A 15,157-nucleotide genomic window follows, 5' to 3' on the forward strand; every position below is an offset into this window, starting at 1 on the left:
AGATTATTTGGATTATTTTTGTACCGATATTTCTAAATATTCAAGTAATCATCTCTTATTCTACTTTTAATCTCTGTCATTTCCAGGAATTACGCTAGTTAACTGTTTATCCTAATTTTTTTAATATAATATACATATATAGTTGAAAGAATAAGAGTCTTAATATTTTCCTGATCAATACATCTAAGGTCAAGATTTTTCTCTGGTCTCATAATTTGTCTTCATGTGATTATAGAATTTGAAGAAGTATTTTAAATCCCATAAATTACATTGCTTTTCTAATTTTCACAGCCCTAAATTTGTCCCTACACAATTTTATTGCCACTTTATACCCTTTATAATTTATACTCTTTATAATTTGACCTATTTACTACTTTCACAAGATTTCTCATTAGGTTGTCAGGTCTCTGACTTTAACCAAGTTGGTGCTTATTATTCTTCTGCCTTTTTTTATATATTATGCTTTTATTCATAAATTTTCCCTTTTTGAACGAACATAGCCTTGAGTAATTTAAATTTCTATTTAAGATCCAAGAACAGTGTGAATTTTAGTGTTCTGTCCTAATCTAAGAGGCAGTGTTGTCCATCTGTGATTTCTGGTAAGGAGTAAGGAAAAGGGAAGCTGGATAGCCCTCTGCTTTGGTCAGGGAATCATTGTGAGAGTTTATTGTTGTGTTTAAAGTGTGATGAACTCCAAGAATATCAAAAAGAAGTATTTGTTTTCATAGAAAAACATGACTTTTCTGAAGCTAAATAAAAAAGGTTTTTAAATTAATTTTTTTCTTAGTGCAACTACAGCCCTACTTCCTTCCAGTAGGGAAAGCAGATGACATAGGGGGAAAGTGCAAGCCTTGATGCTAAGCATCTTTGTTTGAATCCTGACACTACCAGTTATTAATTCTGTGGCCTTACATCAGTGACATAGCCTCTCTGAGCCTTCGTTTCCTGATCTATAAAATGCATATAAGTTTAGAGGACTTTGAGGGGAACGAAAGTAACTTAACAGTTCTTCAGATTTTCCCCACTCAAAATAATTGAAGTTACCTCAGCCATCATCCAGTAGTCTCCTGTTCTGGGTTACTAGAAATCTAGAAATGAGAGGGGCGTGTCGTGTGAGAGCTGAAGGTTCGGCACCAGGCAGTCACATCTGCCTCTTGTTTCCATGCACCATCTTTGACCATTTATACATAAAAAAGTGAACATAGAAGACTCCCACCTGGCCTCAGAATGAGTCAGGAACTCACAATATTCCTTTTCTTATGCTCTGCATGTCTTATTCTATTTGCTTATAATCATTTGATCAACTTAGAACCTGCTAGAATCTGCAATTTACCTTTGCACCACCTACCTCTGTCCAATTCTAACCCCTAAAGCATTTCCTAATTGTATCTCCTGCTCTCCTATTTTTGTAGAAGCACTGCTGATTCAATACTCTTAGACATCTGTCTTTATTCTAATTACTCTTTATCTCCTCTTTTCCTTTCCCTCATTACCTAAAAGCACATCTCCTCTAACCCAAGATTGCCTCCCAGCTTCCTGGTCTTTCACTGCTACTCCTGTTTATCACTATCTCCTTTAACTAATGTCTTGCCCTGTTCACCATCCCTCCTTTCCAACGCTGACTCTCATTCTAGTCTATATTACTCTCTGAGGGTGCCACCTCTCACTACCCCAGGCCACTTTTCTAAATTCTAGGTTGGGAAGCTAGTTTTTAAGAGTTTTCCTTCTAATAAGTAAATACCTATTTCATTTGGTTTATTTTCTGTTTCTGCTACAATAATTTCTTTTCTTCCAACATAGGGAGCAAATGACACTTGCATTTTCTATTCACATTTTTAGATGGCAAGCTGGTGGCTGACAAATTGTTGACAGCAAAGCAAGAAATTATTGAATGTGTGGCATCAGCAGCCATGATATCCTCAAGACGACTCCCTGGGGAAACTCCTTCAGGACAGGTAGTTGAAGAAGCTTTGGGAGGTCTGGACAATTTTGAGAAGCCAAAAGGAAGTGCTTCAGGGGACAAAATGAGTCAGCTCCCTTCCCAGGAAAGACATTTTAGCCTGGCAAGCTTCAACAAGGAAATCTCCACAGAAGAGAGTGTCCTGGAATGTAATGAAGGTGAAGGAAGTCTCAGTCTGAACTCAAATGTTATAACACAACCGAGAATTCACACTGGGGGAAAGCTCTATGAGTGCTTCGACTGTGGGAAAGCCTTTTGTCAGAGCTCAAAGCTGATTAGACATCAGAGAACTCATACTGGAGAGAGACCTTATGCATGTAAAGAATGTGGCAAAGCCTTTAGTCTGAGCTCAGACCTTGTTAGACATCAGAGAATTCATAGTGGTGAAAAACCCTACGAATGTTGTGAATGTGGAAAAGCTTTCAGGGGCAGCTCAGAGCTCATCAGGCATCGGAGAATTCACACTGGAGAGAAACCTTATGAATGTGGTGAATGTGGGAGAGCTTTCAGCCGGAGCTCAGCCCTTATTCAGCATAAGAAAATTCACACTGGAGACAAAGGCTATGAATGTATTGAATGTGGTAAGGCTTTTGGTAGAAGCTCTATCCTTATTGAACATCAAAGAATTCACACTGGAGAGAAACCTTATGAATGTAATGAATGTGGAAAATCCTTCAATCAGAGCTCAGCCCTCACCCAGCACCAGAGAATCCACACTGGAGAAAAGCCTTATGAATGTAGTGAATGTAAGAAAACATTTAGGCATAGATCAGGCCTTATGCAGCATCAGAGAACTCACACCAGAGTTTAACTCTTTGGGTAAGAGTTGTACAATTATGAAATACTAGGAATTCACTTTGGGGGTGAATAATGGGATATATATATATGATATATATGTGATATATTGGGATATATGATATATATATGATATATATATATATGATATATATATGGTTCTGTTGAAATGCATGTATGGCAGGGGAGTACCTAGCCTGGTCCATGAGTCACTAAAGGCTTTCTGGATGTGATGAAATCTCAGTTGAGACATAAAAGGTGGGTAGAAGTTAGCCAGACCAAGGCAAGAAGGAAGAGAAGAATGTTACAGGCAGAGGTTATAGCACGTGCAATGGCATGAACAGAGGATCTGGAGACATCCCTTCCTCTGAACTCTTCTCTCTGGCAGGAATTTTTTCTTGGGGCCCCTGGTTCAGAAGCCAGGACAGGTGTTTGTTCCTCTCTTCCTATTTAGTCACTGAGTTGGGTGGCCTATCCCAGTTCTCTTGAAGTACTGAGGAGAATTAGTGTGATGGGAGACTTTGCTGCATTGTATGGAAAAAGGCATGTTTGTACACCAAGAAAAGAATACATATTGGAGGGTAGAGGGACAGTGGGGACTGGAGTGTTTGTGTCCCATGACCCTGGGGCCCAGGAAATGGGAAGCTGACAGGAACACGGGAATGGGAGGTCTGCCTTCCTCATTTCCTGTTCCCTCCCCTCATCACCAGACTCACATATGCTAAGCTACTTGAGGGCAATGAATATTTGTTGAATATTCCTCAAAACTCTACTTCTCCAATTTTTATTTTGGCAGTTTTAATTAACTCACAATTGCTGAGGGCAGTTAATACTTAAGAGAAAGTTTGAGTCCTCTTCTAAGATGTCCTGATTTCTCTTCCTGATACTGTCACTTCTGAAGAAGACGTGATAATCAAAGCTGTTGTGGGTAATAGGAGAGGTGAAATTAGGGGGACAGCTTTTGTGTCCAGAGGTTGTAGGATTATTAGTGAGGCCAATCAGAAATCTAAAAAGATCCTTCAAATGGATAGAGAGTTGCCTTTTCCTATGGGTGACAATCAAATGATTTCATATTTTTAATACCATTTAATATTTTTTTCACTGATTGTGAATTAATTGTAAATGTTGATAGTACAGAAAATGAGAAAGTATAAATCACCCACGATCCCACCATCCATAGAAACTTTGTTAACATTTTGGAGTACTTCTAGTAGATTTTTTTTTTTACCCCCCAACCCTAATATATGTGTACTTTTTTATGGTGAAAATCTTGTTTGGTAAATCATTTTTAGTAACTGATTTTAACACTTATACTTTTGATTATATACTTCAACTGTTTATTAAAAAAATTTTTTGAAGTATAGTTGATTTACAATGTGGCGTTAATTTCTGCTGTACAGCAAAGTGATTCAGTTATACATATATATATATACATTCTTAATATTCTTTTCCATTATGATTTATCTCAGGATATTGAATATAGTTCCCTGTGCTATACAGTAGGACCTCATTGTTTATGCTTTAACTATTTAGTATTAGAATGTAATGCAAGATGTCTTGTAATAAAATTTGAGTTTTAAGTTTTGCTTTGAAATTAATCATTCAGTAATAGGGAGCACCGTAACATGAGTGGAGATGTGCTGGGAGAATGGGGGAAGGAGTTGTGGGAAGAAGGCAGGGAATTGGTGGTCTTAGCTTTGATTCCTGGGCCAAAACATGTCTGGAAACGATACCTAGTCCCTGGGGCTGCAGTTCACCAGGTGAAGTCACAAAATTGAAGGGACATCTGGAGCTGCACTGTAGTTGAAAGATCATGGGAATGAGAGCAAGTAGCTTCTACAAACAGACGCATCGTCCACAAGAATCAGGATGCTTCCCCACCTTGGGAGCAAGAGCCTTGGAGAATGCCACAGCTTTCCCCACCCCTCTTAGCAGGTCCTTAATAGACACACATGTGCAGGAACACCCCATGACCCTTTAGATCTATCATCATTTGTGCCTGCCAACAAGACAGCTGTGAACGATAAAGTTACTGAGCAGCAACATCTGGTTTTGGGCCATCAGAGAGCAGGGGGTAGGTCTGCCTACCCTGCTCACCCTTCCTCTTGACTTTGCAGAAATGCTCTTCAGGTCAGTTCCTTCTGCATGGAAATGATCGGGAATCCTCCTTGCTCTGAGGATTCACTTTACGGGGCAAAAGAAGCAAAGTTGTTCACAGGGGGGCTTGGAGAGACCAAGGTCAGACTTGTTTAAATTTCTAATCCTCTCATCTGGACAGTGTTAACTGCAGCCTGTGGAAGTGAGGAGGGAGGAGTGGAGAGGTAGGAAACTGGTATTAAGCACTTTGCCTAAATTCCACATCTTTTTAAATCCATGAATCTGTGCAGGACCCATTTAAGGTAAACAGTGGACTGCCTCTACACCAAGAGAAATGAGGGTTCTGAGCAGAAAGGAAAGGGATGGATTACTTTTCCTCAGGCAACTCTGGTGAAGGAAAAAACAATTACCTTTGACATCCACCTACTTGGTGCCCCCTCTGTTTCATATAGACTGTTGAAGCTTTAACTGTAAGAGATCACCTACTTCAGCTCTTTTAAACTGAGGGTCCAGGGTTGTCAGGTAACTTGCTTATGGCTGCGGAATTCACGGAGGAGCACTAAGGAGAACAGAAGTCTTCACTTCAAGGCTATTGCTTTTCTCAACTATAATCACCTTCATGCAAATAACATATTTGCACAGAGATTTATAATTTGCAGACTTTCTTTTTGTACACTAGTGAGATGAGTACATCTGCCATTGTCATTTACCAGTTAGGAAGTCACAGATCAGTTAACAAGTTAGCTAACTGCCTAGGACTTGGAAGGCACAAAGATGCCATAGAAAGCACATGCTTTTTTTGATAATTTCTCAGCTATCCCGGGCTTCCACTCCCTTTTAAACCTTTTTTTCTCTAACTTTAGAAATTTTAGATATTTATTGTAGAAAAAATTGGAAGACACAAACACAAGAAAAAATGAAATCTCCTATAATCTTATTACTCAGATATAACCAGTATAGCACATTGAGATTATATATATTTCCAATATTTTTAATGCATAAATATATTTTTACACAAATCATATTGTACATATCGTCCTATATTTTTACTTAAGATATGAATGCTTTCTTATTTAATATTAATCAACACTTTTAACAGCTTTTAAGACTTTGTATACATTCATGATGGTTTCTGAAGCATACATTTCCAGGTAGAATTTTAAAGTCAAAAGGCAATGTTTAAGGCTTCTGGTATTGATTGCCACAGACAGCATCTATTCACATCTCACCAGCAGCATTAGAGTCCCAATTTCCCTGAATCTTTGTTAGTTTCATGAGGGAAAAAAAGTGCCATCTCAACTCTTGCTTTAATATACATTTTTAATTCTAGCAAGGCTAATATTTACTGTCCATTGGCATTTATTCTTTTGTGATTTGCCTATTACGTAGTTTTTTCTATTGGGACTTTTTCATGGGGAGATAGTACAGAGAAGTGGCTCCCCAGACGCGTTCTGGATTCCTACTGCCTGGGTTTAAAGTCTGACCTCACCACTTTGTAGCTACATGACCTTGAGTAAGCCATGACCTCAAGCCTTCATTTCTTCATCTGCAAAATATGGGCTGTCTGAGAAGTAATACATATACACAAAGCCCTTTGCAAGTACCTATTATGTTTCTTACCAATACGTGTAAGAACCCTCTATATAAAGAATATTTGCCTTTTGTAATATATGTTGTATCAATTCCTACTTAACATTTGTTCTGCCCTTTTCAGTTTGATTGGATCTTCCTCTGTAGAAGAGGAATGAGTTGAATAGCTTTACCATGCTATTTTGTTATTTAACCTAGCCCTTTCTTTTCTCACATTCTCTCTCCAAGCATGGGCATCTAGTCCTCCTGCCATTCTTACTGCTTAATACATGCTCATGCCACAATAGAAGCATTACTTCTCTATTTATCCTCATGAAAACTCTACCTATGTACAGGACTCGAGATTCCCAAAGGTTTGTATTTTTGGTAAGGTGTGTTGTAACTCTGACCTATTAGGTATTTTAAATAACATGTCTTTCTGTTGCTGACTAACCTACACACCTTTCTGCATTGCACTGAGAAGCACCCGTCTAGGGATCCTTTTCCTGCTGGGTCCCTCAGAAGAGGGCAGTCTCTCTGGATGGACCGTGACTGTTTCTGTTATTTCCCTTTAGTGTGGTCTTTAACAAAATTCACAAGACTGTGAAATACTGCTGATATGACAAAACTGAACACATGTGAGGTGCTTGGAGAGTAACAGACCCAGCAATGGAGGAAGTCTTTAGCGCCTGAGCCTAGGGGTGCACACTAGGAACTGTGGGAGTACAGACCCAGAGACAAATGATATGGCAGCCGTAGCGGCTTCCGACCCGGAGCCTGGGGAGTTAGGAGGAAGCCAACAGAAGCGCTGGTCACGTCTTTAAGAACCAAAGGAGCCCTTATGTCTGCGAGGGAGAGATTTGGAACTCTAAGACTCTTAACTTCTAGATTGGGCTCTTTCTGGCCCCCTGCCCTCACCCACATGGAAGGCCTAGCCTCCAGGTTGGACAAGGAAACTACGTTTTAACCCTTACCCTGGAGTCATACAAACCAAGACAAAGCTCCTCACCATCCCATGCTCCAAGGACTCCAGGTTTTGTCTATTAACAAATTTCTCCACTAGCTCATGTTTCACTATAGGCACTGTAGTAAATAGAGATTCTGGCCACATGCATGCTTTTCCTACAGACAGGAATCCACTTCAAAAGGAACTCAAAAGGAATACTCCAGGCAAAGTGGCCTTTTCCTTTCCTCAGATGTGCCAGACTTTCCTCCTGGCCGGCCTACCTTCCTGGCCACTCATCCTTCAGATAATTTTTCTCAGAAGCCTTTCCTGATCCAAGGTTGAGTCAGGTACTCCTTAACATCACACAGCACTGATCGTACCACAGTGTCACTGCCTGTTTGTGTTGTCCGTGAAACTGAAGATATGGTCTTATTTTCCACTGTATCCCTAGCGCCTGGCACAAAGCAGCCACTCAAAAACTAACTGTTGGATAACTTAATTTGTATTTTCTTTTCACTATCTCACTTCTGGTCTGCCCTGGGCTCAATAAGTCATCGATGAAACTGCTTCCCCATATCTTGCTGCCCTGCCACTGTTCTTAACTGGTCAGTAAAATTTTTGCATTCCTGAGACAAAATGTCCCTCATACTCTCCACACCATCCTCCAAATCTGGCCCACTGACAATTAGATGCAGTGACAGAGTTGCTGTGCCCTCTTCATGACATTCTCATGGAAAATGATGTTTCAATGTTATAGTCCCATCTTTCGCAGTTCCTGAGTATTCTTACTGGTAAGAGAAAGGTGGAAGCAATGATTCTTCTGTCTGCTCTTCTAATTAGTCACAGGAAAAGCTTTCAGGGGACAATGTGCATGAGCACTGGCAGGTGCTGTATAAAGTCAGGTTGATTTGAGACCTAGTACTGTACAACCACCTCCATGGAGTCTTACTCCAAAGTAAATTAAACCCTTTTGACTAACAAAGATAGAAGCCTGACTGAAGTATTTACAGTATTCATTGTATTCATAAGTCACTTTACAGTGTGGACTCTCTGATGGCGCATGAGGACTGATCTGTGCCTGAAAGCCTTCCCACATTCACTACATATGTAAGCCTCATCCCCGGAGTGGATTCTCTGATGCTGAACAAGGGCTGAGCTCCTTTTGAAGGTTTTGCCGCATTCATTACACTGATAAGGTTCCTCTCCACTGTGAATTCTCTGGTGTCTGATGAGGTTTGAGCTCAGACTGAAGGCTTTTCCACACTCACTACATTCATAGGGTTTCTCTCCACTATGTATTCTCTGATGGGTTATCAGCTCTGAGCTCTGCCTGAAAGCTTTTCCACACTCATTACATTCATAAGGTCTTTCTCCTGTATGAATTCGCTGGTGTCTAATAAGCTTTGAGCTTTGGCTAAAGGTTTTCCCACACTCATTACACTCGTAGGGTTTCTCACCAGTGTGAATTCTTTGATGGATAATGAGATACGAACTTTGACTGAATGCTTTGCCACATTCATTACATTTACAAGCTTTCTCACCAGTATGGATTTTCCGATGTCTAATGAGGGCTGAGCTCTGGTTGAAGGCCTTCCCACATTCACTACATTCATATGCTTTCTCACCACTATGAATTCTCTGATGAATAATAAGATAGGACCTCAAACTAAAGGCCTTCCCACACTGGCTACATCTGTATGGCTTTTCTCCAGTATGGATCCTCTGATGTTGTGTTAGAGCAGAATGCTGTTTGAAGCTGTGCCCGCATACGTCACACCTGTAAGGTCTCTCTTCTGTAGGAACTTTCTGATACGTTATAGAGTTTGTATTTAGAATCAAGCTTCTCTGGGGCTCAGGATGGTCTTTGTTTCCTAGAGATTTGTGTGTGAAGATTACTTGACTAAAACTGCCCCCTTGGGAGGGGGATCTTCTTAATTTCTCCCCTGTACCACTTCCATGCTGCCACTCTGAACTGCTTTCATGTTCACTAATTCCTCCAAATGAAGGCTCCTGGGGAAGTCTTTGTGATTTCTCTCCTGAAATGTCCTTCTTTGTTGATGATCCATTGTTCTCACAATCTGAAATGATAACAGAAAAAAAACAACTTTTTATTTCTCCACTTTCAATACTCCCTTTCTATATGAGAGAAAATAGATGCTTCTACTTACAAAGATAAAGCCATCTGCATGTATCTTTTCTTTAACTGGTCAAAATAGGGTCCCGCCTCCTTTCTAATACTAAGGCCTACATCTACAGTTTGAAATTTATCCTTTCCTGCTTCCTCTGAGACTTCAGTTGATCAGTTACCCACTATTCCTTTCCTATTGTTTTCAATCTCTTTCTCTGCTGACTCCTGTTCGTCAGCATTTAAATAAATTCAAGTCTCTCTCATCTTTTTTTTTTTTTTAAATTTTATTTATTTAGTTGTTTATTTATTTATGGCTGTGTTGGGTCTTCGTTTCTGTGCGAGGGCTTTCTCTAGTTGTGGCAGACGGGGGCCACTCTTCATCGCGGTGCGCGGGCCTCTCACTATCACGGCCTCTCTTGTTGCGGAGCACAGGCTCCAGACGCGCAGGCTCAGTAATTGTGGCTCACGGGCCCAGTCGCTCCGCGGCCTGTGGGATCTTCCCAGACCGGGGCTCGAACCCGTGTCCCCTGCATTGGCAGGCAGATTCTCAACCACTGCGCCACCAGGGAAGCCCTCTCTCATCTTTTTAAATCAAGCTCCTTGCCTACACATCTCCCTCATGCAACCTCACTCCCAATGAGAATAAAGCTTCTTCAAACGGTTGTCTGTACTCGTTCCCATTCTGTAATTTGGTTTCTGCCACACCTGTGCACCTCCCACCCCCCCAAACTACTCTCATCAAAATCAACTTCATAGCTGCTAAATCCAGTGGCTTCTTTCTGGATCTTACTTAGTTGGCCTCTCTGTAGCACTGACACTGGGACCACATCTTCCTTCCAGAGCCATTCTCTTCCAAATCCACTAGCCTGATTTCTGTGGCTGTTCCTTCTTAGATTCAAGGTCAATCACTCGAACATGAGTTCCTCAGGGTTCTGTTCTGAGCTCTCATATATCCTCACTCCACCAACTCTCTATGTCCTAAGCTTCAATCACTACTTATGTTATAAGCTAATATCTCCCCAGATCTCCAGTTCTATCCCAGTTCTATGAAGCTCTAGACTCTCGTATCCAATGCTAATTGACCATATTACTTGTAAATATTTGACAAGCATCAAAATGTCCCAAACTAAACACATCATCATATGTATTTTTTTCCCTTATGTTTTCCCACTTATATGAATAGCACCGCCATTAACCAAGTTGTTCAAGACTGAAACCTGAGTATCACCCTCAACTCCTCTCCCACATGCTCCACGTTTAACAATGACCAGCTACTGCAATTCAAGTTAAATGCTGAAGAACAGGAGTCAGCCGTGATCTTTCCCACCTCTCACCACAATACATCTTGATTTATTCACTGTGGCCACTTGGATTACAACTGTCTCTAACCAGACCCTACTCTTGCCTTCCTCAAATCCATTCCTGTTCTGCAACTGAGTCCTAAAACACAAATCTGATCATGTCACTCACTCATCTAAAACCCTTCAACTGTTCCCCACTGCACTGTACAAACGAATGAGGATGACAGACACGTTTTCACAACCTGCACCCCAGTTTCCTCTCTAGTTTCCCTCTAACCAGCTCTCCCTTAGGAGTTCTCTCTTCAAGTTAAATTGAATTACCTGCAATTCCCGGAATGGATTGTATTCTCTCACCTTCAGGATTTTGTGGACTTTGCTTGCGTGATACTGTAATGTGGGAAATATAGATTTGGCCTCATCCCCAGTTCCTGGCACAGACCTTATAAAACCCCTGAAAATTTCCTCTGTGGTAGAGATGAGAAGGTGCCGGAGGTTATGCTAATGAGTTGACTCTTGGAGGGCAGGGGGGCTGGTTGATTAGAGGGTTAGAACTTTCGGACCCATCCTCTGACCTCCAGGGAGAGGGGCTGGAGATTGAGTTAATCAATCACCAATGGCCAATGATTTAATTAATCATGCCTACCTAACAAAACCTCCATAAAAACCTTAAACAAAGGGGTTCAGAGAGCTTCAGGGATGGTGAATGCACCCAGGAGAGTGGTGAACCCCAAACTCCAGAGAGACAGAAGCTCCTGTGCTCAGGACCCTTCTGGACCTTGCACTATGGACCTCTTAATCTGGCTGTTCATTTCTATCCTTTACGATGAACTGGTAATGGTAAGTAAGGTGTTTCCCTGAGTTCTGTGAGCCATTATAGCAAATTATGAAACCTGAGGAGGGGGTTGTGGAACCACGAATTTGCAGCCAAATCGGACAGAAGTGTGGATAATCTGGGGACTCATTACATGCGACTGGCATCTGATGTGGGAGGCAGTCTCCTGGGACTGAAACCTTAACCTGTGGGGTCTGCACTGGTTCTGGGTAGTTAGTGTCAGAATTGCTTAATGGGAGGGAAAACCCCACATATGCAGTGTCAGAAATGTTGTGAGCAGAGAAACAGTTTTTCCCTTTAGCTTGGGAATCTCCTCCTCCCACCTATTTACCTGGCTTTCTTCTACTCAGAGTTCAAGTCCTAGCTTAGATGTCTCTCCCTCCAGGAAGTACTCCTTGGACCTCTAAGGTTGAGTTAGGTGGGTGCCTTTATATGTGCCCCCATAGTACATTAATTATTCTGTAATTTACTACCCTATACTGTATTGTAATTGCCTTTTTGCTTGTCCACCACCCCATCTAGGCTTGAAAATTCTTTCAGGATAGAGACCCAGTGCCTACCACAATATAGATGTGTATTAGCACCCTATTAAGTCATGAAATGAAGGAATAAGTGGATAAATGATGGGGAAACTGACACAAGGAGGGCTGACTGCAATTCATCAGGATTGCTGAATACAAAGGTGCTCAAGAGTGAGCACCTCCACTCTAGAATAATAAACGTGAGGCTCACATGGGGCATGCTGTAAAATATCGTTAATTCTCTACCCTCAAGACCAGAGGCCTGATAACAGTTCCCACATGAGTTTCTATTTCTTACCGCTTCTGGGGGAAAGGCAAGGTTCCCAGGGTTTCAGCTGTCTCTTTAAAGGCTGGAGTTCGATGTTTGTTAACTCCTGGGATGCTCCAAGACGTGTCAAATCCGTCCATGGCACTGCTGGTCCCTGTGGACTAGCTGGGACCTGAAATCAGTAAAATTTGTGAGAAAATTTCTTTGTGAGAAAATCCCTAGGGAAAATGCTTAGTAAAAATCTCCAAGAGGTCACCGAAGACATCTCCAGGGATGACGGATAGGAACAAAAGAACTGTTTAAGGACAGAGACAGGTATGGCCCTGGTAGTCACTTCAGGGTTATGGTTCAGTAGAGACAAATTCTCACCCCATTCTTATGATGCCTCCACATGCTCCAAGAAGTATATTCCTTTTCCCAAAACATATCACATCTCCCTGTTCTCACCTGCTGCCCTGGATCATCAAATTCCCTCTCCAAATCCTCCAACAGAGTCACAGCTTCCTCGCCACTTTTTGGACTGTGTTGCTGAACCCAGATCTGCAGCTCTTCAGGCAGGATGCTCAGGAACTGCTCCAGCACCAGCAGCTCCAGGATCTGCTCCTTCGTGTGCAACTCTGGCCTCAGCCACTGACAGCAAAGCTCCTGGAGTCGGCCCAGAGCCTCCCGGGGCCCAGGTGTCTCCTGGTAGCAAAACTTTCTGAACTGCTGGCGAAACAATTCCTGGCAGGATCGGGTACTCCCATTCTGCTTAAGTTTCTGACCCCAAGAAAGGCTTTCTTCTACTTTCACTAGTATTAGCTCTTGTTCCTGAGAATTCTGAGGTACCGGGGTTGAAACTGCTCTGGATTCCATAGCCGTTCTGGGCTGAAACAGCTTAGCAAAAAGCTCACTACAGCTGGGTCCTCTACTTCAGAGTTTCTTTTGAGTAATCTCTTCTTTCCTGAAGGATATAAAAGCACTGTTAACTTACAGCAATGAAAAAAACCTCTAAGAGCTTACAATAATAAAGATCAGTCATCGCTCTAAGAACTTACAATAATAAAGATCAGTCATCGGAGTAATATATGGAAAGGGATCAGGTTTGAGACTGTAACTAAGTAATAATCAAATGACAAAACTAAAAATCACTCACCTCATTCAACGTCTCTCATTTTGTAGAATTCCTACCACATTTATGCTATGATAAATTATTTTAGAGGCAAAAGAATGCAGTATTAACATGAATCACATATTGAGGAATTTCCTTTTCAATTCTCTTTCAATCCTGTTTGCATCAAGAATAGTCTGTCTTTAACATCTTCTGAAGATGTTACTTACAGAATTCCCTTTTAAATAAACTATAGGCCTCAGACTTCCATGGGTAACAGCATCTAGCTAGGATTTGATATGCTGATTTTTAAACATTTATTTTTAGTTACCTTTAACCTATGGCACATAATGGTGCTTTTCATTTAGGAAGTAATAAAACATTTTTTAAAATCCATATTAAACATGAGCTGATTTAAATAAAAACATTGTTGGACGTTTGCCATTTGATTAAATTTAGTATTTAATGCGCTTCTTCAACAAACATTGAGGCACTTATTATGGGCTCTGTCCCGAGCCAGGTATTAAGATACAAAGGTTTTTGCTCGTGAATAAATGAGTCTACCTAGGAATTCACCAAGCAGTATTTGTTAAATGCTTACCATGTGCGCAAATGTCAGATATTACAGAGACACAAAAGCAAAAACGTTAATCTCAACTCTCAAAAAGCTTAGAAGATAGGGGAGTAAACATTTTAAAAAGTGAAATATGGCAACAAATAATTGTTTTTAATTTTGTAATATATAGACCGATCATGATCTGATCTTTGGATGGAAGAATATTGATAGAAGGGTGTACCCTTGAATTAGCAAGACAGATCAGTACATCTGAACACTAACACTACAGTTAACTTTAGAGAACAGAATATTTAGTCTACAAATCTGTGGTTTATTAACCAGCCCTGCCGCACTAGCCTTTCTGTTTTTATATCCCGGTTAAATCGCAGCATCTGCGAAATCACGGCGGTGGGGGAATAACTGCCCTTTCCGCTGGAAAGCAGGGGCTTAAGTGCTGGTCTCCTCTGCGTCCCCAGGACGCTCGGAGACGCCGCCCGGACAAGGTGCCGAGACCCGGGGACGGGCAGGCCGAGGAGCGGGGCTCCTCTATCCAGCGCCCGCCGCCCCGGCCGCGCGCCCTCCCCGCCCCCGCTCCGTCTCAGGCCCCGTGTCCCTCACCGGGAAGCTCAAGAGCCGCCAGGGCGCGAGCCGCGGACCTGCAGCTGCGAGCCACAAAGACCGGAAGTGCGCGCTCGCGGCCTTCCGCTCGCGCGCCCTCCCGAACCTCCATCCGCCCCGCCCCGTTCTCACAGTCAGCCAATCAGCACGTGGCTCCAGCCCTCCCACCGCCTTCCCGGGGTGGCTGCGGGCCCCGCGGAGCGTCGACGGCAGGGCGAGGATGCTCTAGAGGCGGGGATCTTAGGGGGACGTCGCTCTCCCCTAGGGCACTGCTGCACGCCTCGGCCACCTCCTACCCTGGCTTTCTTCCTCCTGACTTTGTGTCTTGTCGTTCCCGAGTCATCTTACCTCCAGTTTTCCAGAAAGTAATTTGGATTTTCCTGTAATTCCTGTGCATTTCCAGTACTGCCGACAGAAGTAAACCCGTGGATGAACGGGCTGAACAAAAAGTAACAACCACTTATATTCCTTTTCCC

The 15,157-nt window shown here is 42.1% G+C and overlaps 1 protein-coding gene across 1 annotated transcript in view; it reads right to left on the minus strand.

Moving 5' to 3' along the window:
• Window positions 1-14,743, minus strand: part of ZNF397 (zinc finger protein 397) — a 51,798-nt gene extending 37,055 nt beyond the window's left edge. Inside the window, exons 1-4 of the mRNA XM_061170449.1 lie at window positions 14,682-14,743; window positions 12,865-13,360; window positions 12,448-12,589; window positions 8,446-9,445 (exon numbers count right to left, since the gene is read on the minus strand). Coding sequence (XP_061026432.1) covers window positions 8,446-9,445; window positions 12,448-12,589; window positions 12,865-13,272 — 1,550 coding nt within the window. The 5' untranslated portion in view covers window positions 13,273-13,360; window positions 14,682-14,743. The remainder of the gene's footprint in view (window positions 1-8,445; window positions 9,446-12,447; window positions 12,590-12,864; window positions 13,361-14,681) is intronic.
• Between the last annotated feature and the right edge of the window lie 414 nt (window positions 14,744-15,157).

The sequence above is a fragment of the Eubalaena glacialis genome, chromosome 15 (genome assembly GCF_028564815.1).
Source record: "Eubalaena glacialis isolate mEubGla1 chromosome 15, mEubGla1.1.hap2.+ XY, whole genome shotgun sequence".
NCBI classification, from domain to species: Eukaryota; Metazoa; Chordata; class Mammalia; order Artiodactyla; family Balaenidae; genus Eubalaena; species Eubalaena glacialis.